Source organism: Hemicordylus capensis, chromosome 2 (assembly GCF_027244095.1).
Source record: "Hemicordylus capensis ecotype Gifberg chromosome 2, rHemCap1.1.pri, whole genome shotgun sequence".
Taxonomy (NCBI): domain Eukaryota; kingdom Metazoa; phylum Chordata; class Lepidosauria; order Squamata; family Cordylidae; genus Hemicordylus; species Hemicordylus capensis.
Genome location: NC_069658.1, coordinates 271,426,024 through 271,452,630, shown reverse-complemented (window position 1 = coordinate 271,452,630; position 26,607 = coordinate 271,426,024). Strand labels below are relative to the sequence as shown.

The 26,607-nt window shown below is 42.7% G+C and overlaps 1 protein-coding gene and 1 long non-coding RNA gene across 10 annotated transcripts in view; one reads left to right on the top strand and one right to left on the bottom strand.

Annotated features, from left to right (window-relative positions):
- LOC128341596 (uncharacterized) overlaps positions 1-15,061 on the top strand; it is a 28,138-nt gene extending 13,077 nt beyond the window's left edge. Inside the window, exons 2-3 of the long non-coding RNA XR_008314483.1 lie at positions 5,310-5,463; positions 14,976-15,061. This is a non-coding gene — a long non-coding RNA (uncharacterized LOC128341596). The remainder of the gene's footprint in view (positions 1-5,309; positions 5,464-14,975) is intronic.
- PTPRG (protein tyrosine phosphatase receptor type G) overlaps positions 1-26,607 on the bottom strand; it is a 799,529-nt gene that overhangs the window by 366,977 nt on the left and 405,945 nt on the right. For all 9 annotated transcript variants that reach the window (XM_053287905.1, XM_053287902.1, XM_053287906.1 and 6 more), the window contains one exon: positions 23,434-23,582. In XM_053287905.1, coding sequence (XP_053143880.1) covers positions 23,434-23,582 — 149 coding nt within the window. The remainder of the gene's footprint in view (positions 1-23,433; positions 23,583-26,607) is intronic.

The following is a 26,607-nucleotide window of genomic DNA, read 5'->3' as shown; positions in this document are numbered from 1 at the left end:
CACATGACAGGCAAGAAGAAGAAAAAACAGAGCAACTTCACAGATATCTGGATACTGTGACCAGGAGAGGAGAGCTGGTCTTGTGGTAGCAAGCATGACTTGTCCCCTTAGCTAAGCAGGGTCTGCCCTGGTTGCATATGAAAGGGAGACTAGAAGTGTGAGCACTGGAAGATATTCCCCTCAGGGGATGGAGCTGCTCTGGGAAGAGCAGAAGATTCCAAGTTCCCTCTCTGGCTTCTCCAAGGGAGGGCTGAGAGAGATTCCTGCCTGCAACCTTGGAGAAGCTGCTGCCAGTCTGTGAAGACAATACTGAGCTAGATAGACCAATGTTCTGACTCAGTATATGGCAGCTTCCTATGTTCCTATGACCAGAGTTTCTTCAATTATTTATTTTCTTCTACACTGCAATGGTGCAAAATTGCCATCTTCCTAACAGGGATGTGCCAAAACACGATTCAGCTTCCCAATTGCAGCACAATCCCTTTAAAATCGAGGGCTTGCCCCAGCCCATTTAACACAGAGGAGAGCAGGTCCATCCCTGCTCCTCTCCGATCGCCACCACTGCAGTAATCCCGGTGCTTCACCCAGCAATGCCTGCGCACTGGCAGTGCTCTCCCCCAGCAGCCTGCGAGTGATGCCAGCATGCACATGGTCGCCGCACATGGGTTCTCACACCGACAGATACCTGGATAGGAGAGGGTTAACCCAGGAATCTATGGTTGTCTGGGGCAGCGGGATTCCTCCTGACCCAGCAGTTCGAAATCTGGGTATTCCAGATCCACTACCCAAGTTAAAAATGAGGTAGGACAAAAATGGAGTCCGCCTAATCCTTCATTTTGGTCATCTGTGCAGTTGGCATGGGCTGCTGACAGCCATGTTAACCATAGAGTTGGGTAGAAGGTGGGGAAGGAGAACTCTTGCTGTTCTGGCTGCTTCTCTGCTGCTCGCACAATGCATTGTGGGATAGCTGGAGGCCCCAGCTCCCGATTTAAGCTCTGAAGATGGCAACTGTGGCACTTGTGTGGGCATGTGAGTTGCAGAGCCAAAAGGATGCACTGGTTGTTTGGGAGCAGGAAGGTAGGATCCTGCCTTTCAACCAGCCTACCTCCATTTGGTCATGAGAACAGTCACACTGAATTGTTTCAATGTAGTGTCCAAATTATGTTATATCAACTCATTTATTATGGTTCTAGGCTCCCACTATAGTATAAACTTGGTTGGGATGACATATAGGTAACAACTGTATGTGTAGTTCAACAGGAAAAAGCCAAGAAGACCCCTATGTGGGAGTCATTTCAGCCCTCCTGACAAATTTTCAGTCAAATTGGACTGGGTTGGATCTAACATTTTATTGGGTGCATAAGCCTACTCACTACCCTGTGAAAGAGTACCAAGAAAAGGAAGGAATGCCTCCCTTGGGTTGGTGGTGGTTTCAGTTGTTTTTTAAATTTAATGAAACAGTTACTTTTTATTAATTTTGTGCATTGCTTTGGAGACTCTGATCAAACAGCTGCATACAAACCAAATAAATACTTAAAATATTTTACCTGCCTGTTCGATATCAATTCATTTGTTGAATAAAAATGGTTTTTGGAACTGCAGTTTACCCATTTTCTTCTATCAAATTCCCTCCCTGACCCAATAAGCTTCACCCTAACCAGCCAAAATGTGTCAGGTCTCATCCTCTGAATTATCAACAAATCCCACTAGTCTCCACCCTGACCCACCAAAACTCACTAAACTCATCCTTGTCCCAAAGAGCAGGTATTTTAAAAATTACATTGGCAACCCTATAGGGCAGATAACTAATCAACGAGAAGCTCAAAATATATTTTATCCAGAAGCAGAAGCTCTCTTTTCATACTGTGTGCTCTGGAAGTTAGTGATTTTAATCATTCTGGGTACCTCATTAGCTGAATGAAGTTTCTTGGCTGAGTTCATTTAATTTCAAAATTGCTTAAAACAAAAGTAATGGATGTCATCTTGGCAGTTATATTTTACTCATTTGGACCATGAACTATTTCTGAGAGAGAGAGAGAATATGTACAGTTTTGATGAGAGAGCTAGCTTCCTTAGTGCAAGTGAGAACAGCCTCAACATGGATTCAAGATAACAGAAGCTCGCAAAGCCCAGAGCCTTCGAAATTCTACCTCACAAATCACAGTCTTATGTAGATTACAAAGGACCTATGCATGGTGAGGGATCAGGAGTGAAACTGCACAGACTTCTAGATCCAGCCCTCTTAGCAGATGTCCAGCACTCCCGTATCATCTTGTTTTTGAGTGCCTGTGGTCGGCAGTCAGGCCATCTGGCCACCTAATTGACGCTGGAGTGGGTCGTAAGTCCAGGTCTCAAATACAACCTATAGACATCAGGAAGTTCTAGCATAGGTGGGTGCATTGGTCTTTGAGCTGACAGGCATGATCTCAGTCACTCACTGCTTGTAGATACTATCTACTATCTACTACTACTACTACTACTACTACTTATATACCACCTTTCAACAAAAGTTTCCAAAGCTTACATAGAAAAATAAAAAATACATAAATAAGATAGTACCCTGTCCCAAAAGGTTTCACAATCTAAAAAGCAACATGGTAGACACCAGCAACAGCCACTGGATGGATGCTTTGCCGGGGTTGGAAAGGGCCCATTGCTCTCCCCTCTGCTAAATGTAAGAAAATCAGCAATAAAAAAGGTGCCTCTTTGCTCAGTTAGCATGGGTTTACATATAGGACTATTCCTTACCCTTTAACATTTCAGCAATTGAAAGAGGACATGTTCGCAACACCTCTACTAGTATACCAAAGATCACTTCATGAGTCACCTTCATCTCCAATATTACATGTCCGGCAGCATCCAGACTAGTAATTCAAAGAGTAGGAAATATTATTCCACTTGTGCAAGGAGAAAGGAGTGATTCCTGTTGATCCCTCCTCCCTCTGCTACACTTTGGACCTCCCCAAAATATATTCTTGAGGTCCTTACAACCCTCAGGAACATATTATGATGGGCACGGGGGGCTGCAAAGGGAAGGTGGGATCAGAGAAAATCTCTCCTTGTGCAAACAGAACATCTTCACATCTTCAGTTCACAGAATGACTAATAAGGATGTTGTCCATTGTAGAAGGTTCTTCATTCTCTGCTGTACAATGCATTCATTTAAACTGTAACAGCCTTAATGCCAAGAGGCTGATGGTTCTTTTGATAACAATATTTGGTGCGGCCACATTTGAAATACTGTGTGCAGTTCTGGTAACCATATATTAAGGAGGACATTGCAGAACTGGAAACGGTGCAGAAGAAGGCAACCAAGATGATCAGGGGCCTAAAGCACATTCCTTACGTGGCAAGGCTACAACACCTGGGACTTTATAGTTTAGAAAAAAGATGACTGAGGGAAGACATGATAGAAGTCTATAAAATCATGCATGGTGTGCAGAAAGCTGATAGCAGGGGCGTAACAATAATAGGGCAAGGGGAGACAGTTGTCTAGGGGCCCCCCAGAGGCAAGTCACATGACTGACTCCCCCAGGCGCGCACCCGCCCGGGCTTCCTTCAGTTGTATTGATGTGAACTGATGCTCCAAAACTGATGTCATTGTTAAGACCTGGCGCTACCAGAACAGCATGTCTTTCTCTAGTACTATTAAATGACTTGCATTGTCCACAATTTACAAAACCTTTTAACAAATAATTTAGGATGATGTTTTATTGTGGCACATAGTGTGTATACACACACACACACACACACGCACACACACACGCACACACACACACACACACACTTTACTGTGCTTTTTGTTACCACTATTCAGCCTCATTTAAGATTTCTTTACTTCATGAGCTGAGCTTCAGTGAGGGGGTGACCCATTTTAAAATCTTGTCTCTGGGCCCACTCCAACCTTGCTACGCCCCTGGTTGATAGAGAGAAATCCTTCTCCCTCTTTCATAATACTAGAACCAGGGAACACCCCATAAAATCGATTGCCAAGTAATTTAAGACCGACAAAAGAAAAACTTTTTCACACAAGATAATCAACCTATGGAATTCTCTGCCATAAGATGTGGTGACAGCCAACAGCCTGCATGGCTTTAAGAGGGGTTTAGATACATTCATGGAGGACAGTCTACCAATATCTATTAGTCTGAGGATTATAGACCACCTCTAGCCTCAGAGGCAAGATGCCTCTAAATACCCTCATCTCTTGCCTGTAAGCTCATATCTGCCCTTATCTCTTGCCTGTGGGCTTCCCATAGGCATCTCATGGGCCACTGTGGGAAGCAGTTGCTGGACTAGATGGGCCTTGGGCCTGATCCAGCAGGGCTTTTCATAGGTTGTAGCGAATCGCAGATTTAAGCCCAGCCTTTGTCTCAAGGAAAGCCCACATGGGGGAAAGAAAAATGATAATTCATTCTCTCTATGTTTGCTCCACAAAGGCTGTTCCTTATTAAAACTTAAACTGCTTCCTCAGTAGCTGATTGGATGCCTCCATACCCTAAGAGAAGTGAGTTTTGGGTGGTATAGAAGTGTGTTAAATAAATAAGTAAATAAATAAATAAATATTTATTACAGGGTTGGACAACCCCCACCCCACCGGATTTGGTTGAATGTCCAGCGAGAGCCTCTTTCCCTTTTCTAAGGGGAAAGTCCCAAAACCCTTCCACATGTAGCCTACATGTGACGAGAACACTTGGTAGAGATCTGCTGAGCAATTAACATTGAGGCATGTTTGCACCAGAGTAAGACCCCTTTTTCCTGAGTTAAAAATGCACTCAGAGACAGGTAAAATGAAAAGAACAAAAGAGAAAAACTTTATTCAGAATACTACAGACTGCTTTAGGGTCTCTCTGCTTTAAACTACAGGTACAAGGAACACTCAGTTACTATAAGAATACTGCAAAAAGCACCCTCAGATGATATTGGAGCAGGTCTTGGTTATAACCTTAAAGCCCTTAACAGCTTGGGCCCTGGGTATTTAAGAGAACGTTTTCTTCACTATGAACCACACCGCCCATTGAGATCATATGGAGAGGTACGTCTGCAGTTGCCACCGGCTTGTCTGGTGGCTACTCGGGGACGGGCCTTCTCCATTGCTGCCCCGAGGCTTTGGAACACACTTCCTGCTGAAATAAGAGCTTCCACATCTATTAAAACTTTGAAAAAGGCAGTCAAGACGCATTTGTTCACCCAGGCTTTTAATTAGATATTGTTTTAATTGTGTTTTAATAGATTTAAAGTTTTAAATTTTAATTGTTGAAATGTTTTAATCTTTTTATTGGTTGTTTTTATTGTTTTGTTGTAAATAGCCCAGAGAACCTGCATTTTGGGTGGTATAAAAATGTAACACAACAACAACAACCACATCAGAGACAATACAGAGCCCTGAGGGACACCATGCCGAAGTTCAGTTTTTGAAGAAAAACATTCCCCAAGCGCCACCATCTGGAATCTGCCTGAGAGGTAAGAGTGGAACCACTGCAAAGTAGTACCTCCCACCCGCAAGCCCCTCAGACACTCCAGAAGGATAGTATGGTCAATAGTATCAAAAGCCACTGAGAGGTCCAAAAGGACCAACAGAGTCACACTTACTCTGTCAATTCCCACCTGGAGATGGGGAAATCCAATGCCAAACCTGAGATCAAGTTCGTCAGCTCAGTTAGGGACTCCATTGGGCAGTGGGGCGATTGGTACATCAACAGAAGTCCCAATCTATCCCTGGTCCCCAAACTTAGGTACACACATTCAATATGGTTAAATACTTCAACAGGGATCCTGGTCAGGGAAAGGTTATTCTTATAGTTCACAGCCACTCCACCTCCCCACCCATGTCCCCACACCTGCTCTTCAACAAAGTACCCTGGAGGGAGAAGCTGGGACCAGACTGGGCCACCAGCCACCCCCAACCAAGTCTCTATAATACATACCAGGTCTGCCCCTTCATCCAGAATAGAATCATGGATGTTTTCCGACTTATTCTGGACAGACCTGGCATTACAGAGGAGCAAGGTGAGGGTCTGTAGGAGGTTGGCACTGCTTCCCAAGGTCAAAGAGCTGGCAGGACAGCCACAAGGGGAAACAGCGGATAGATTTCTGACTTCCCTTCCCCTGTAATGACTCGCTGATCCACCAACTTTACTTCTTCTATTCCCCACCACCATCATAATAGCCACCCCACAGTCAGTGGACACCCCACCCCCGTCTCCCCATCCCCAGACAAACCAAGACACACCCAGGACCTAAAAACAACAGAAGCCAAAATAATACCACCTGGCCTTCATCTTTGTTGCCCCTCAAAGGGGCGACCCCCATTGTTGTCACCCCTTGGCTGGTGACACCGCTGGTGCCTGGCCCACCGCCACAGGGCAGCAGCCCTTTTGTAAGCTCAGAAAGATGGCCAATCTGGGCAGACAGTCCTCAGGAACTGCTGATTCACTCCCCCTGGCCTCTGATACTGCACAGATTCGCCTACAGGGCAGCAGCCACAGTCCCACATGTTAGGGGCACACAGGTGGCAGGCTGACAACAGGTTCTCACCACTGGGCTGCAGCCATCTCTGGGAAGCAGATGTTAAGGTGTCTTCCTCCCTGCAAGACTCTTGGCAACTGATCTTTTTGACCAGCTGTCACATGTTTCTATCTGCTCTACTCCTGGTTCTACTCTGTGCCCTTCTGGTTTATCTGAAACATTTGCACCTTTACACTTTAGGGGATTTTGCTGAACCAGATACCACCCACTTCCTGTAGGCAATCCCCCAGCCATAATTTTAAAAGCTGCTATGTGTCCTATTTGATTTTAAGTACCAGCAATCTGGTTTCATCTTGGTTCAAGTGCAACCCTTCCCTTTTGTACAGGCTGTGCTTGCCCCAAAAGCTACCCCGGGGCCTAACACACCCAAATTTCTCCTTCCGGCACCACCATCTAATCCATGCATTGAGATCTCTCAGCTCTGCCTGTCTTGCTGTCCCTATGTGGTAACAGTTAGTACTTCAGAGAATGCTACCCTGTGGGGTCTTGGACTGCAATATGCTACCTAGCCACTTAAATTGGCTTCCAGGACCTCCCAACTGCATTTACCAACATGGCTGGTGCCAATGGGCACCACAACAGCTGACTCCTCACCAGAACAGCCTAACAGCCAATCCAGATGCTGCATGATGTCTGCAAATTCCGCACCAGGCAGGCAAGTCACTGTGCATTCTATACACAGGTCACAAACCCATCTCTCTATGCCTCTAACGACTGAATCACCCACTACTAGGAGACCCCCAACCCCCACTGGAGTATCCTCTGTGAGAGAGAATATGGGATCATCACCCAAGGAAGGGGTCCCTTCTGTTAGAAGCATTCCCCTCTTCTTCAAACTCATGTCCTCCTTTCCTTATTTCCAATGGATACAGCATCGTACAACTGTGATTGTGAAATATTAGTATAACAACCTTGTTTTGGCTTCGCTTTAGATGCCCGCAGTAGCATAGGTGGTTCAGAACTGTCCATGTTAGCCTGCACTGAATATCAGCCAGTTATTTCTCAAATTTTACATTATAAATATGTCAGTGTGGACCTTGCTCATCAAGATTCCCTTGTTCCACAACTGCACCATCAGAATGGTTGAGATCACCTTTAAAGTGGTCCTGCTCGCGTTTGATATATGATCTAAGAAATGCAGTAGAAAACCAGAGCCTGTAATTTGTTACCCACTTTATAGCCATGCAGATTTTTCCCCCCAACAAGAATGAGCAACAAGAAAACACACATTGCCTTACTAGCATGCTAAATACAAATTGCAGCTAGGTGACTCTAATTCCAAAAAAGGTGTGTCACACCTGCTTTTAGCAAATCGATTTACTGATTGTCCAAAATGCCTGTCATTCCTAAAGGCAATCCTCCTACCTATCATCACAGACCAGAGGTCCATCTCCATTCATAAGAACATTACTCTTGTCAAAGAAATTGAAGGTCCTATTCAAATCACAGCTTCCTGCCAACTCTGATCTTTCATTCCATCTTTCACACCATAATCTGCTTAAATTGAAGAAAACCTGCTAGGGAAGAAATGCTGAACTTTCCACCTTATAGTAAGCCTGCAGGAGGATCATACATGTCTGTTTCCATGTCTCAGCAAAGTGTCCATCAACAATTGGGGATGGGGAGGAGTGCGGGGAGTGCTTCCTTGTAATATATTCTAAAGACAATCACCATGCAACATTTCCATTCCTATACCTGCAACTTGGATTCTTCCCCCACCTCCCCCTGCCCCCTAAAACAGACTTACTATAAAAAGGGGTTTGTGGTTTTTTTGGTAATTTTCTTTTGTGTAAAACATAAAACAGAAATAGTATCTGCTAGATACAAGCAGACATTCATATTAAGTAAATTCAAATTAAACAGATGAAGCTGACTGTTCATAATTTCCTCCAGAGAGTAGCAGCCTTTACCAGTTTAACTTTGGGTCTTGAAGTCAGAGGTTTTGTATTTCTCTCCTAAAGAAGATACCATGCAAGGAAACACAGCAATGAAATAAACAAACAAGAAAATTAAGGGGAGAGAATAAACTAAGTTTCTTAGGGCTAGTAATTTTCTAGAGTTTGATTTCTGGCTGACTGGAAGTGTGTGTGTGTGTGTGTGTGTGTGTGTGTGTGTGTTTGAGGGAGCAATAGCGGTTAGCCTGAGTGAGGGATTAGTTCCAGGTGAGTGACTCAGCTTATGAGAGCAGTCACATTCCTGAGGTGACTCAGTTTTCCAGCAAATCTTGAAAACAAGGGTCAAACCAGAGGAGATTTGCTCCCAGGAAATTTGCTAACAGGAGTTTGCAAACAGATATCAAAGGGGTTTTGCAGGGGTCTAGTGGGAAACTTGGTGAGGAGGCACACAAGCAGTACCCCTTCATTACAGAGGAGACACGCAGCATGAGGATAAAGTACTGTAAGTACTACCCTATTCTTTTAATTTTCTTGGAGAACAAAACTTAAAACCTTTCATTAGCTGAAAACTGCACCCAAGATGCAGCTTAAAGTGAACAAGCCCTATATAAAATAGCCAATCAAACCAGTTATGAACAACATAGAATGCCAGCAGCTTCCCAGTGTATTGCAGAGTGTTACGTGTATGATTACCTGCCTGAGGGAAGAAGTCCTGGGTGTGTGCTCGGTGCAAAGAGCTCCTGGCTCTGAGGGAACATGTTTGTTCCCTTGAAGTAAAGATGGCTGACCTGGAGAATCTCAGGGAAGCAGAGAGATGTGTGGCCGAGACCCTCAGTGATGTGATAGAGGAATCTCACTCCTAGGCTAAAGGTGCTTCTACTGTCATGGAGAATGAAGGGAAGGAGGTAACTAAGAGGAGGTCACTATCTATGTGGTCGCTAAGAGTCAACACCAACTTGACAGCACTTAATCAAACAATCACCAGGGAAAAAAGAGGGGAGAAACTGGTAACACCCCCCCCCCCAGGCTTCACTTCTCTATTCATGAAGAGTTTAAAAAAGTAATTACAAGGAATTTGTATTCTTTCTGAAGAAGGATGGGAAGCCAGTGACAGTTAGGAACATAGGAAGCTGCCATATACTGAGTCAGACCACTGGTCTATCTAGCTCAGTATTGTCTTCACAGACTGGCAGCGGCTTCTCCGAAGTTGCAGGCAGGAATCTCTCTCAAGCAAAACATTCAGGGAAACCCATTCACATTTCGTAAAAGAGTGTGTGGTAGCCAAAAGAGTGTGGCAGGGCGTAAGCAAGTTGTTAGAGTGGCCTGATTTGGAAAAACAGACTTGGGAAGAACTAACCTCGGGTTTGAGCGATATAACCTCTTTTCAAGGTCCCAGAAAGAAACCTTCAAGGAAATGGGACGGAACAGGTGCCCTCATACTAGGGAATTGGAACGTTCCCCTTTTTGTAATCAGGTTAGTAAACCTGTATGTCATTTATGCAATGCTCCTGCATAGGAATAGGGAGGGAAGACGCGACCAAGAGGTTAACGCAGATGAGACAGTAAATATTTTCTGGAAAAGTTTGTATGGTTATGTGCAAAAAGACAAGAGTATCTCTTCTAAACAGCAATGGGACAAATTATGGGAATGGACGTTGGACGTAACCCCCCCGATTACCTGATGTGCCTTGTAACCCCCCATCCCCGAGTTACAGTACTGCCTGCATATACTTTATAACCCTGTGGGTCTCCAAATCCTTGTGTGTAAATCTTTTTAGATATATGATGTACAAACAACTACTTTGTATATAATTGTGCTTTGGCAATGCTTTGGTAGTTTGTTGGTTCAATAAAAAAATCTTGTCCTATTAAAAAAAATATATCTTATCCTATCTTGGAGATGCTAGAGAGAGAACATAAAACCTTCTGCTCTTCCCAAAGTGGCTCCATCCCCTGAGGGGAATATCTTACAGTGCTCACACTTCTAGTCTCCCATTCATATACAACCAGGGCAGACCCTGCTCAGCTAAGGGGACAAGTCATGCTTGCTACCACAAGACCAGCTCAGTTCTGGATATATGTGTGAAACTGAGGTGTGGGAAGATAGGTCTTGAAAAAAGAATGCTGCATTAGTCAAGTCAAAAGAATACAAGAGATTCAACCAGAATTCTGGCTTGGGAAACAGAATCGAAGGCATATACTAAAATATATTATATACTAACTAAAATATACTAAAAATATGTTAAATAAATAAATAAATAAAATACTAGACTACACCTTAATGTATAAAGCAAGGAAAGGTACAATCAGGACTTTCACTTGTCCCTGCTCTAGGTCTCACCAAGTAAACAAAATAGATGTGTCTAATTTGATAGTTCATATCTTCTCTCCAGTATAACTTCATGCCACAATAAGCATCACTGATTCTAGCTTATTTTATCTTATACCTGGTACTTATTTCAATCTTCTAAATCACAATCCCTTTATAAACAAAGAACACATAGATAAATCTCACTCAGTGAAACCTCAAATTGGAAGTTGGATGCATTAGGAGGCAGAATATGCAAAAAGTATTTCGCTTGGATGATGTTATAATGAAGACAATCTCTTGGATCTTGAATTGTTATGTCACTCTGTTGAAACAAGTAAAATAAGCCAGAGAACAGAAATGAAATAGCATTTTAGGCAGAAGGCATCAGCACATTGATTATTAAGTACTATTATCTGATGGCTGTCTCTGATTGTCAGGTAAAGCTCTCCTAGGTGCGATAAAGATGTGACCGGTCAAAGAGCTCTGGGAGTTATTCTTACTCATTATACACAAAAATAGTCATTTTATTGGATTTTGGATTATAGCCAAAACTTCAAATTCACACTATCATAATCTCCTTCTATCAGCTGTCTAAGAAATAATTGTTGGGAGATTTTCTTTTTAGAATACACGAAGGAGATGAGAAGTAACAGGCCCTTTTGTTTTGATTCATTATTCACAAGCTAAATCTCAACATAAATTATTATTCCGGTCTCTAAAAGGGTAGGGCAGTACATAGAGGCTGGATTCAGACATAACCTGAAACCATGGTTTGTCCTAACCATAGTTAAGAATCCAAACCATGATTTGAGCCTCCACACGTACAACAGACATATGATTATTTAGAACTGGTTTTCTGCTCTGTTTCCTGGCTGTTCAGGACTCAGCCTCTCAAGTCCTTAAATTTTCTTCCATTGCCATGGTGCAGCAGCCTCTTAAGGCAGAGCAGGGGCTCTGGCTATAGTATCAATTGTTTGCTAATTCAGATAAAATGGAACTAGGAATGTGCACATTCGAACTGCGGTTTGAGCACATTTATGAAGCGGAGCTCAGGAGCTTTAAGAAAGAGGAGAGCAGGTCCTTACCTGCTCTCTGCTGCCCCATACAGCTTCATGCTGGGGTGGCAGGCATCCTAGAAGCCCCATGTGACATGAGCATGCTCATGGCATCTGCACATGCATGGTTGCCATTGGTATGGTCAGCATGGTGTTGTTGAACACACAAATGGCACCTGTGAATGCGCGGACACCATTTGTGTCCTGACACCGTGCGAGGCTTCTAAGGACATGGGCTGCCCCATCAAGAAGCTGCATGGGGTGGTGGAAAGCAGGTAAGGAATTCTTCCTGGGCCCCACTCCAGAACTGTGCTTGAACCGTGGTTCAAACTGCGGTTCATGCACATCCTAGATGAAATCACAGTTAGCATTAATTCTGTTGGAACTCCTTTTGCTCTCTGCTCAGCTCTATCACCACAAAACCCTCCACGGTTCCTCTTTGAATTCCCATCCTCTATGTTTCTTATTAGGATGTGACTCTCTAAATTGCAGCAATCACTACATCTCCTTTTCCGCCAACCAGAAGTGACAACAATCCTTCAGTAACATGAAATCGACCACCAATTATGCTACAATTTTTGTGTTAGAGGTTACTAGCACATCTCAAGGAATTGAGTCTTTACCACTCACTTCCCTGCAGTTTCTCATGTACCTCCGTCTTAAAATTTGGATGGCACATTGAAGGTCTTTTCATCTGACCCTCTGCCCAGTGTAGGCATCTACTATAGAATCCTTTGATAGATGGCTGATCAGCCTCTGTTTGAAAAGCGTCAGCAAAGGAGAGAACACCATGGTGTGAGGCAGACCGTTCCACTGTCAAACAACTTCGGAGTAAGGAAAATCCTCCAAATATCTAGCCTCTTACTCTTAAGTATTTAAAAGGCTATGCTATTAGGAGATACTTTTCAATGTCCATTAAGAGACATCCACTTGATATCTCTTGCTGTCTACTCAGCTCTGCACCCTGGAATCTCCAGGCATCATCTGTCAACCTATTCTCTTATGTTGCAATTATCGGTACAGTACCTATGGCAATATTATATTTAAATAAGTGTCAAAAGATACTAATAGCTACCACATCAACTCTAGGACCACACTACCGACTTTACTACAAATAGTCTTAGGGAGAAGATTTGTTCCAAAGATTCTGTAGAACATGCCTGTGTCTCCTGTGTGAGAGAAGAGGAGAAAGAGACTATGAGAGTCGGGCGGAGGAGGAGAAAGTTAGGGCCACAGGGAAACCAGGACTGTGTTGCAGGAACTGCAGGTCACATTCGTATATGTGAGTTTGGGGAGTTGAATATATACTTTTTAAGACTGAATGGTTTCAAGGGGTATGCATCCTAAAATTGTTGATGATTAATACAAGTTGCATTATTAGAAGGGACTTTAATGGCAAGCATTCTTAGGAACTGTACACGCCCCCCCGCCCCCTTTTTTAAAGATACCAAAGGAAGAAGACAATGAGGCTGTTCTCATGGGCAGCCAAGTCTGAGCTTGGCTACCCATGAGAACTGCCAGGATCCACATGGAAAAGTTGGCAAAGTAATCAATGGACTAGTCAAAGAGTATCGACTGGCTGTTCTATTGGCACTATGGGTTTTGACATCCACATTCATCAGTTTATATCAATACTGTTAATGAGTAGATTAAATTAACTAAGCCTTAGCTGATTAATGTTTGAGGATGACTTCTAATTGGTGGGGCAGTAAGCAGGACCAGCCCACTGATTAGATGAACAAGGTAGTTATCTAGGGCACTAAGTAGGGAGGGGCGCTGATGGCCTGGGTCATATGCCACTCATGCAGGCTCTACCCACCCCTGCCGATGCACATGCACCTCCCAGCATTTGAGAGAGCTTCCTACCCATAACCCACCAGCTGCCCAGTTGCTCTCCTTACCAGCTCCACTCACTGCTCCTGCCACTGGCAGCTGCTTCTGGGCAGCCAACCTGCTGTGGCATGTTATAATCATTTTGTGATGGCACATGGTGATGTCAGGGGCAGGCAACATCGACAAGGAGAAAAAGTGGGCAGGGGATGCCAAAGCCAAGCTTTGCCTGGAGTGCCACCATTCATGGGCCCGCACTGGCTGAATGTTAAGGCAATTTTTTTGAGGCAACTTGTTTCTGGTATTTTAATGTAATAAAGAAATACAAAGAAAATATTAAGAGATTTTCTAGTCAAGGATTTTGGAGCACTTCAAACTGCTGAGTTGCTGACACTAAGTACTGATGAACCTGATGAACCGGGTGAATGGCAAACCACTGGTAACCTAAATATCAGAACGGGATAACCCAGGCTTTAAAAGATCACTTTTTTTTGTCTAGCAACTAACTAATGGCAGACCTTTTTTTAAATTAAATATATTGAATTTTGAAAAGGCACTTTTACTGAATTTACTGAATTTTGGTAATATGAAGATTTGTTTACATCTAAGATTAACTAGTAATTAAAACATCAGCCTTACCAATTACATAAATTAAAGGCCTGAAAATTTCTGAACTTCAAAATTCAATCAAATGTAGATGAAAACTAGACTAGGATAGATATGGAGCCTCTCAAGGTGCTGACTACTCTCAAGATGTTGTATGTCAATATAGGGCTACGGATTTTTATTTATAAAGCCTATTGATTTAATATCTGTATAGTAGCTAACACAGTCACCTAATGTCAGAGTGGGGATATGCTTGACTAACAAGCAAGAAGACTGCTGGTTCGAATCCCCACTGGTACTATATCGGGCAGCAGCGATACAGGAAGATGCTGAACAGCATTATCTCATAGAGCACAGGAGGAGACAATGGTAAACCCCTCCTGAATTCTACCAAAAGAAAACCACAGGGCTCTGTGGGCTCCAGGAGTCAAAATCAACTTGACAGCACACTTTACCTTTATAGTAGCTTACAAGTATAAGTCTTTGTACAGAAAGAGTCACTCCAAATTCATGTTACCTTTTTATTTCTGCAAGTACAATTAAGACTCCAATTGTTCATCATTTCATGTGAATCTTGAGAATTATCCACATTGCATGAATTAGAAATCCTACACTGGCGTCCTCTATCAGTCTATAATTATTGCAATTTCTAAAATCTAAAAATGCTAGCGAAATTCTTAATCACAGATTTCTCAAGCGCTCCTCATTTGTGTCTCCCCCCCCCCTCATATGTCACCTTATCCCATATAGGCTTTCAAGACCAAGACAATCCATCATTTCAAGCAAGAGCATCACTGTATCTGTTGCCTTCCATTAAACAGGTCTTATAACTCTGTCAAATTCTCCAACCTTGATATTGATTTTTCTCCTATTCAAAACAACTCTCCTTTCTAATAGGAACTTGCCGTCAGTCTTATCTCATATCCTCACCTCCAACAGATCTCTTCTGTTCTCAACAGGTATTTTTTTCTGAGACTCTGATTAAACATGTAGAAAATTGGAATTATGTTGAGATAAGATGGCTAACTTTCAGCCTGTCATTATATCATAATTGCATTGTAGCAGCATGAACATATGGCTAGAGGTGAACCTCAGGGGAAAAGAAAATACTCCTGTCAATGTCTAATGGTGCTATGCCCAATGGACAGATCCTTCAAAAGGAAATTCTGCATGCACTCTGACATCTGAGTGATGGAAAGATATTTTCCTCTGGCAGACAGCAAGATGACAACATCATAAAATAGACTATGCTGTTCTATCCCAGGTTCTTTTCTTAGACTGTACAAAACCAGTCCCCAGACCATTAGTACATCTCCAGAACACATTTTAATTTCAGGCCATCCTCTCCCATTTCCTCTTAATTATCACAGGGCATTCACGAATAAGATCAGCCAGATGGAGATTAAATATTTCACTACTGGAAGATGAAGCATTTTGCTCTAAAACTGAACCTTTATTGCAATAAAGTCATTAATTAAAGACTCAAAGACTCCAATTCCCTAGTCAAAAGATAGAAAACACAAAAGACAATCACAAGGGGGAAAGTGCGTCAGCTATGACTTGGAAAGCGAAAAAAGGGAAGGAGGCATGTACAAGAGCATCAGCATAAACTAAGAGTAGCCTTGGAAGTGGGGCACAAGGCAACCCCATACAAACATGTTTTCATATAAAGTAACCCTCTTTCTTGAAATTAGATCACAATTAATACTTTACGAAGAAAACTTCAAGATGTTCTTACAGGCAGTGGAAGCGTACAGGGGAAAAGGTAGAGGGAAAATGTGAATAGCTCCAGGTTATCTGCTTTTATTGGAAGAATTATTAGTGAATTTAGGACTTCTCAGTGGCTAACATCCTAATGAAGCATGTTCAGGGACACACACCGCAAGCCCTCACATGTATCCTCCAGTCCTCCTGTGCATGTTTTTGAGCAAGAGCCTGTAGAGTCTGGAGTGTTTCCCTCATGCACCCAAAGGGCTCTGCAAGATTCAAAACATGTCTTTGTTTTGAAGGGAAGTAACGTTGATCCTTCCCTTTATTTAAGAACATTCAGAGAGCCTCTTATGTTTTTTACATTTCATCTGTCAATGGACACCAAAAGAGAAGCTGAGTATATCAGCACCAAAATGATGATATTCCCATGGATATTACACACTTGACCTCTTGGATAATACAGCATAGATGTCTCACTGATATACTCAGCTTCCCTTGTAAAATGGCAGTGAGAGCCTGCTGTGGATATTGTGTGTTAAATTAATTCCCAGTAACTCAAAAGTACAACCCAGAACTTCCTTAGAATCCACCTGAGCCTTGCAAAACTGGGATTTAAAGAGCTGCTTTAGCCTTGCCCAAGCCTCACCAACGTTTGTTTTCTTTCAACAGCAGACTCCTCGGTCAGATGAGCCATTTTTGAAAGGGCAGTATATTAATTAAAATATTAGAAACTGTTTTATAAATTGCCTTTCATTTCTGCAGAAGTTTGTCAGGTGACAGCTAAAAAACCTAGTATAAAGCCCTCTTGGAGACAAGGAAATATATCTATAGTTCTTTGGATCCTAGTTACAGAAAACAATTTTATATATTTGTCTCCCTTTGTTCTTACACGCTTTCTGTTTTTGTTTTCTGGTCTTGGACCGTAATAATTTCCACCTGAATCTGTTTCCCCCCTTCCAAATCAGAACAGTAAGCCAGGGTTTGAAGCTTATCTGAAATCCTGGTTTGGAGGTCATGTACAAGTCACAGTTTTCTAGGTCAGGTGTAACAGCAGATTATGGTTTGTATTAAAGGGAGAGTAATTATTTTAAAAGGGGCAGTCAAGGAGAGGAGGGGCTGCCCCACCCTCTCCTTGAGGGAAGTACAGAGAGGAGAAGGAGTGGGAGCATGTGATCCCAAGGCTTGCTTTTGTAATGCCAAACTATTATTTATTTATTTATTTATTCAATTCCTATACCACCCTTCCAAAAATGGCTCAGCGCGGTTTACACAGAGAAATAATAAATGAATGAATGAATGAAGGATCCCTGTCCCCAAAGGGCTCACATTCTAAAAAGAAACATGATAGACACCAGCAACAGTCACTGGAAGTACTGTGCTGGGGTGGATAGGGCCAGTTACTCTCCCCTTGCTAAACAAAGAGAATCACCACGTTAAAAGGTGCCTCTTTGCCAAGTTAGCAGGGGTTATAACAATGGCTTGGCATTACATGAGAATCAGCTCAACAGGTCCTGTCCATGTGATGCACTTCTGTCAAAGCAGCAGACAAAAGTTATAGCACAACTTTTTATTCTGTGAGCTTTTTTTAAATCAAATGAACAAGCTGAAGAAAGGACCTGAAAAAATGCACTCTTTTGCCTGGGTGGCATTCAGAAGTCACTTCAAGAGAGGTCCTTATTAGAGAACCTAGCCCTAACACTGTAAGCATGCTAATTTTTAAATGTTGAAAGGGATTAGGTCTCCATGGCATGCTGCAGTATGGTCCTTGGAACAAGATTCTCATTTACTAAGTAAATTACTGTACATTATTGTATAATGGTGTTCACATTATAACTGACAATTAGAACCATTAAGACGAAAGCTCATAAACAGCTGAAAGCTCACATCAAATTAACACAGTCATGATTGAAATCACTCTTCTGATTTCTGCTCTTCACAGACATAATCAGCATCTTGCATAGGAATGAATAGGCAATGAGCAAAATTACAGCCACGCTATGGTAGCAGTGGCAGGTTCAGTTAATAGAGAGGTGCATAGTCTTGCCTGCATGATGATGATTATTGAACACATTGTATCCTTTTGGTGCAAATGTGCTTCTGCCATAACAGCAGGGCACATATCAGTTATCACACAACTTCCTATCTCTAGAGGCTCACAAGTATCAACAGGTTTCTAATGAGCTGGATTCAACATTGGATTATTGGAAGTTAGTCTAACATAACATTTATGGCAGACTCCTTTTATCCATAACTCTCTGGTGGTGGTTCAAAGTGGGGGGGGGGGGGAAAGGGAAGCATTAAATTTCACATATTTATTCTACACCATTGACCACATTTTTAAATTGTAATTTCCAATTTATAGTTCTAAACTACAGTTTCCTACTTTTTTATACCTTGGGTACAGCTGCTGCTACTTCTTTTTCTCTCTCTCTTCCTCTATGAAAAATTATGGGAACATTACAAGACAATGCCTGACATTCAGACTAAGTTACTCATCAGTACTACTCGAGAGTTACTCTAAATAAGTACTTCATTTCAATAGGACTACTCAGGAGTAATTTAATCGGGCTGTCAGTCAATGTCTGTGATTGATCAGATACACAAAGCAATGACTTTTCAAATATTACACTTTGCTACACTGAGTAAAGCAATGTGGAAGTGCTCTTCTGCAGAGTCCACATGTAGATGTGGAAAATACACATGGCCTTGGATAAAGCATATCTGAATTGTGCAATTACAATATGTCTACAGTTGAACATCACACATTCATGAAATGCCAGGTAAGTGACATTCAACTGAACTAAAATAATGTGTGGAGTAAGTAACACAGGTCCCAGTCCTGACATATCATAAGCACATGATGTTCAAATGCAGACATATTATCTGCATATCATGGATGCATTACTGACTGCAAATTCAAATGAAGCTACTGTACACTTCAAATGGAGTTTAGACAAGGCAGTGGGTATAGTTCACCATGTACAGGCTGTAAAAGCAAGCTTTCACATTGCAGTGCCCAATGTGGTGGGTGCTGACATTTGAAAACGCATTACTATGTATATATGACAATCACATGTTGAGTCTCCAAACCAGCAACAAACCACCACCAAGGATGTGTATTGCTGACAGTGAGATGCTGCTTGCAACTGGGCAATACCACGGCAAGAGATTTTCAGATAGTATGCCTGCTTTGCAGACTGAAAGTGTTTTTGATGGCTGTAGTATTTATATCAGGTACAATCCTTGACATCTGCAGAGAAAATCATATAAACAGACTGCAGTGCGTGACTGCATCATCATCATAATTATTATATCCAGTATATCGGCCCATAATGATTGGGTAAACATGTCCACCTATTTGGTACAGTTAAAAACAAAGCTCAGAGACAAAAAATCAACATGTAGATTTAACATATCCCTTATTACCTTGAACATTCATCGCCTTTTACTACTTTTCGGTGAAAACGGAATAGAGTGGGAGGATGCAACGGTGTGGAACTAGACACTGAGGCAGACTGCACCGATATATTAATGAGGGCAGCATGAAAGGGAAGCAATCTGTGGCATTCCCTGCCTATTTGGCTACTCATATCAGTGTACACAAGTAAGAAATCTACTGGCTTTGCAGAGGACAAGGAGGAAGAGCGCAAACGTCTTTACTTTTAAATCTTTCTCCTTTGTGGAAACAAAGCAAAATACAATATATGCATGTCTCACACTTTGTATTTTAGAAGTGTGAGACTCATGCATATATTGTATGCATGATAATGGGATAAATGCAGTGTATTTGATCTAATTTGTCTTTAGATAACATAATGCAAAGGATGTTCTCATATATCCTTTCCCCTAATTTGACATATAAATCACTAACAAAAATATGATCCAGATGGGCCCCAATGAAGGAAACCAATTAACTCACACTGCCTTACCATCTGACACATTTGTTGTGATAATAAAAATACAAACAACATGGTCAAACAATAAGGTTCTGCCTTACATCTGACATTTCCAATTAGTTTTGGTATTCCATGATTCCCCCACAACAAAGAGACTAAACAACCAGCATTTTTTCCCCAGCAAATGCACATATAAACTCTGTGTTTACAGAGCAAACTCTGTGGATGAAGCAAATTCATCTGCATTTCCCAATGGGGCAGTCTTTGGAACTAAAGCATGCTGTGCACCATCCACATCTGGTTTCTCAATTAGGTTCAGAGAACATTTTGCTTCCAAGTGCTCAGAAGGCAGAAGAGTGCCAAACTTCGAGGACAAAGTACTTGTGGGCACTCCACAAATGTTTGACCTGTGTCTACAGGCCAGCACAGAGCATCAGGACATCGCTGCTGCTGCTGTTTTCTTTTTATAGTTTCCCTAGAAATACAGCCTCCAGCATGTGGCATGGCCCTTTTTGGCAAGGAAATTTCATTGTCAGGTAATTAGCGCAGCAACAAGCCCCTGCAAGTTGAACTATAATTAGCATTACAGACTAAATGCTGCAATGGCACACAGGCAGCCCTTATACATAATGTATTTGGGGCTCAAGGCTTCGAGGTGCTGGGTATACACAGTCGCCTAATGAGCTAAGGACATGTTTCTTAAACAATTGTTCTCAAAGCTTTCATTTCTGGAATCATGAAATGGGAGTTATGTTTCTCTAAGTATCCATTTTAAGTTAGTTTGGTTCCTTTCTGTGCTTCCACAAATTCCTGATTTTTTTACAGAGGTGCACCTAGTTAATTCTGGAGCCTGGACCAAAAGGCTGTTGGAGCCACTGCCCCCCTCGCTGAAAATTAAGCATCATCATGTTCGGCCTGGTGACCACACCACCCAGGCCTTCTAAAGAGGATTTGAGGGCCCTCAGGGGCTGTGGAGGCCCTGGACTTTGGCCTGGAAGAATAAGAGCACCTCTGCATTCCAATATGTATCATTCTAAGAATGCATCATGGAAACATCTCACAAAAGAATTTGTCTGTGTTTAGGCTATGTTCTGGAGAAGGACAGGCTTACAGGAGGCAGTCTTAGCAAAAAGAGAATGCTGTCCTACTTTTTTCTGGTAGGATGACATTAACTATAAACTTCTCATAGTTATTGATTTGTACACAGCACTTTCATTCTCAAAAGAAACACATAACATCAGTTCCAACAGAGGTGAAAACAACATTAATGAAGCTTGGGTATTCAACAGAATTATGCAATTGTGAGCAATTCAGTGTTCTTGCTCATTATCTTGGTTTAAGCCAAACTTCAGTTTAATTACAAACGTCCAAAAATGCCTTGCTCTCACACAATTAGGCCCACATCAAATATACTTTTGGCAAAAGAAAACAAGAGTTCAGTATCCAGATCAGTTGCTCAGTTCCACACAAGTGAAGAAGATCTTATGAAGGCCCAGGACTTCAACTTTGAATAAAATATCAGACTTGGTATAAGAGTAGACATAAGAGAGCCCTCGGCCATTATGTATTCAAGGGCCTTCTCAGTGATTGCCCCCAGGTTGTAGAACTCACTCTCAGAAGAGACCCCATGGCTCACTCATTCCCAGTCTTTCAGAAGAGTCTGAAGATTGCCATTTTTATTCAGAACTTTGAACATGAGAGTTCTGGTTCCCCTTTAACTGGCTGTAGCTCTGTATATTTCTTTTGAGTGTTTTTACTTGAAATAAATCAATAAATTCACAGTGAATTATTATAACACTAGTATTTTTCAGCCCGTAATAATAACGAGCACTAGTGGCACTGGGTGGGGGGTACCATTTAGAGTGGCAGGAGGGTTTACTTACCCCTCCCGCCGCTCTCTCACTTGCCGCCATCAGTCGCCCCCGCCCCCCCCCCACTTGATTAAGGGCCAAATCGGCCCAAACAATTGCTGCCGCGGCCGCCCGCCCTCCCAGCTGCCCGAGTCCTCCTCACCCCAGTCTTCGGCCCGCTTCAGTCGGGCAATCAAGGAACATGATATGAGAAGGAGAGAGGAGCTCGCAAACAGAGCTCCTCTCTGTGCAAAGCCTCTGCCTGAACTGGCGCTATGGACGCAAAGGACGCAACAGGCGTCCTCTGTGCCCAAAGCGCCAGTTCCGGCCGAGGCTTTGCAGAGAGAAGAGCTCTTTTTGCGAGCTCCTCTCTCCTTCTCATATCATGTTCCTTGATCGCCCGACTGAAGCGGGCCGAAGACTGGGGTGAGGAGGACTCGGGCAGCTGGGAGGGCGGCCGGCCGTGGCGGCAATTGTTTGGGTCGATTTGGCCCTTAATCAGGGGGGGGGGGCGGCGGGGGCGGCTGGTGGCCAGTCTTCTTGCGGCGGTGGCCAGTCTTCTTGGGCCAGTCTTCTTGCCGCGGCGGCGACTGCCGCCAGCGGGGCCAGTCTTCTCGTGGTGGCGGCGGCCACCAGCGGGGCCAGTCCTTCCTGCCGCTGCCGCCGCCTTTCCCTGCTCCCTGCTCCCAGAGCCAACATGGCCGCCCGTGTCCCTGCGGCCGTATCTTTCTCGGCGTTCTGGGCATGCGCTCTGCCAAGAAAGACACAGCCAAGAAAGACACGGGCGGCACAGGATCACACTTTACCTCTTTATTATAGAGGATGCTGTATGTGGACTTGCCTTTGAAGTGTGTTCAAAAGCTTCAGTCAGTTCAGAATCTAGCAGCTAGTAGCCTGTTGTCTGGAGCAGGTATTCCAAACATTTCATCCAAGTGTTATTCAAGCTACACTGGTTGTCAGCTTGTTTCTGGGCCCAAACGAAAGTGCTGATCTCAGTCTTGAGGGCTCTGCAGTCAGGATATTTTAAGCACTGGCATGCTTTTGTTTAACTTTGCTTTTATTCAACAACCCGGGTCCTGCTGGCTGTCCCCCCACTCCCTCACAACTATAAATATGGTGGGTTGAATTTGGAACAGCTAAAAGGATTTATTGTTAGCTTATTGTGACTACTGTGACTGTTATTGTTAAAATAATGCACAGTAAATATTTTAATAGATTTCAATGAATAAATGCCAGCCCTTTGAATCATTTAAATCCAACCCCAGTCTACAAGGGGCTGGAAGAGGGACAAGGTATTAACACAGCTCCTCTACTGTAACTCCTTGCTTCCTGACCCAGTAACTATTCATCTATCTTTCTATCAAATTTGTAGACCACCCCAAACTTCCATCTCTGAGCGGTTTAGCAACAGCTCTTGGTAACCAGTGGACATAGAGCCTGATTTGTGTCTCCTTCCTTTTATAATACATACTACTTGATTATTAGACTGAGTATATAAGCATTTAGCTGTGATTCAGCAGCTAGCATCCCAGGCATAAAATCGGAATCAACTGCCATACAATTACCCATAGACCTTCCTTCAGCTTAAAGTGTAACTTCAGATCAGGCAGAAAAACTTCAGTACAAAACAGAGAGAATCACACAAAACAACAAGGTACACGAATTGCAATACATACCAGATGTTTCTGCTCAGTCTCCTGTCAAAGCAATATGGCTGTCATGAAAACATGAGTGCACTTTTTTTTGACTAACCTCAACTGGGAATCTCCTCCCATTGATGCTGTGCTCTGAGCCAGCTGATCCATTACTCTGACCCCAGTGAAATTCAACTTTCTCAGCTTTGAATCTGCCTGGTAGCCCAGCACCACTGATGAAATAATCATCCTTTAGGAGGATAGCAACTGAAAGATGAAGAAGAAACAGGAGAGAATAAGACTTAAAACATTTCTGCCACAGTTGTCAACAATAAGTCTGCTATAGCTGTTTGCACTAGGAGAATAGTCTTGTTCAGGCATTCTTTTGGGACAGAAGAATGCATAGAGGGGGCTAATTGGGGTCACATTTTATGTCCCCGGCTTCTATGCATTGAAGTGTCCTGTTGGCAAGGAGACTACGTACATACTCCAAATTGCTGAATGCAGAATCTTGTACTCTGGAAAATGGAGGGTCCTGGACTGCACATACTGGAGCTTACACGGTCAGAGATTGGGTGGAGGATCATCAGGCACAACTTCAATCACTGCTCTCCGTATGTGCACTTGTACCCAGTGAACCCCTGAAAAGGATGCTTGGCTGAGATGATCAGGTACAAAGATACTTACAAAGTACAAAAGGCCAATTTTCCCTTGACTGCCAGATCTATCATATCATATAAAAATACTCAGCACAATCAAGCATAATTTATAGAAAAACTACTGAAATAACAATGCCATTTTTGTCTATTTAAAAATGCAGATGTTTGTATCAGTTTACAAGATTTTATAATCAAAAGCAACTCTGGCAATTCATTCATGAACATGTGATTTACTATATTAAGATAGGAAAAGAAAAAACACCTAGTAGTAGACTTCTGATTAAGTACTACTATTTCTTTCTTGCTGTTCTGTCTACAAAGTAGGAGGGGAGGGGTTCCTGGCACTCATTTCTTTTTAAAAATGTTAACAGATCCCATCCACTGTGCAATGTCTGGATGAGCACTGGTCCTTTCAAAGAGAGATTGTTCCTCCATTTTTAGTCTACTTTCCTTAAGTAAAGTAAGCTTATGAGATCACCTAGCTGTGTCTGTGTGTGTCCCCTGATAGAAACCTGGCAATGCCTGGACTGATGTGAACCAAATTTAATACAGTTGTAGGGATACCTCAACGGCATAGCTTGTGATGATGTCACCCACCCCAATTCAAGATGACAGACGCAGGGTTTGAGGCACAAGTGGGCTAATTTGTGAACTGCCTAACTGATTTGAACCAAATTTGGTGCCGTTGAAGGGATAAATAAGAACACCTCTAGTTTGTGATGATGTCATCCACCCCAATTCAAGATGGTGGATGCGTGAATGTCTGAGTGGCAAATTAAACTGTTTAAAATTGGTTTCAGCTAAAACCCTGTGAAAAGAGGTGCCTCTTAAGGGTCTTCCTAAAAGCAAACAGAGAAGGAGATGCTCTTATTTCAGCAGGGAGCTTGTTCCAAAGCCCCGGGATAGCCTCAGAGCAGGCTCAGCCACCAAACAATCTGGCGGCAACTGTAACTGGACCTTTCCAGAAGATTGTAATAGGCAACATGGTTCATGACAAAGAAGGCGCTTTCTTAAGTACCCTGGACTCAAGCTGTTAAGGCAGATTTAATTCTTGCCTTAAACTGGGTATGGAACAACTAGGTGATGATTGGATAGATGGTTTGGATTTTATGTCTGAAAGCATGTTCAGGACTTCAAGGATGGACTGCAATTTTTACTCTTCACCTTAGCTATGCAGACATGATTGTACCTGTATAATTACCACTCCAGAGTTTATATCATTAAATACAAGGATAGTGAGGGAAGTATATTCTACAGATTAATTTCTAATTGCAAACAGCTGCATACATTGATATAACTCTCATACTCAGTCCCTCCAATTCTGCATAGAGCAGAATCACATAACTATGTAAACAGGTCTGTTGATAAGGAGCTCAAAAGTGCATTGCTACATTCAGAGTCATGGCGCAAGATGAATCTATTTCAAGCATCTGCTTGCAGACACAGTTTTCACGTGATTTTATCTCTCCAGTGAACGAGTAGATTTTCATTAGTAGCAGCGAGCTACATTAACAAGCAGAGATAAAAAGATGGAGACCATGAGCAATATCAAAGGGCACTTTGCAGAAATTCCATCATTCTTAATTCAAAGAGATCTTCTCACACATTTGAATTTTCCAGCTGTGTAATCAACAAATCTATGTGACTGAGTGTATGCTTTGGCAGAGTGCTTGAGGAAGAAAATAACCTCACAAAATGGACATATATAGCAGCAAGCAGGGTTCTCAGAGTTATAGAGCCCTTTAGAAACTCCATCAGTAGATCTTCAGGCCTATAAAGGAGAGGGCCAGAAAGTTAGGCTGCAATTCTATATTTAGTTGTGAATGTGCCAATCCTACTGAAATCAAAGTGCACAATTTGAGTTTTTAGATTATGCTCAGCATGCTTTCACAACTAGTGGTCCACAGATCAGGAAATAAAGTCTTCCTAAGAGAGATGCAGGGAGCAGTACCTAGGACCCTCTTGGGCAGCATTCTTGCGCAGGATTGTCTCCAGGAAGATTGGTGAGTGTTTCCCCCCTCCCCCGAAGGCAATGCTACACTTCCAGGGAACAGCAGCTACTCATCCAGCACAGCTCCAGGGCTGCCACGGGCTGTAGCTGCTCACTCCTGATAGTTTCATACCAGTCAAACTGGAATTGCGGTTTTGCCTGGCTATCTGCATTCTTTTTTATTCAAAAATATAATCTAAGTATGGACCCAAAACAAAATGTTGCACTGTATCCCTGGTGCACATTTCTTACCTGAGTCAATGGCCAACCATGGTGACAAAACAAAAGTTAGCAACAACTTGGGTCTTACTTCATGTGCAATCCCCCCACCCCCCGTTTTCTGGTTTTTTTGCTGGGATGAGGGTGGGGATGGGACTGGTGCTCAGTCTCACCTCCTTTTTATCCAGCCCTAAAGCTTCAACAATAAATGTTAACAGTGAACTCTTCAGTTTTGCTACAGAGTCTGCTAAGGCACATTTCTTCTGTCCTGTAGTTGTTTGAAGCTCCAGCATGTTCCCATTAAGATGTGAAGTGGTGAGGAAACGCCACAGCTTAATTTGCCCAGCAGCATGTGAAAGGGCAGTACTTCATAACACCAAGAGATTAGCTATGTCAAACTCTCACCTTTTTAGATATAAAAGAA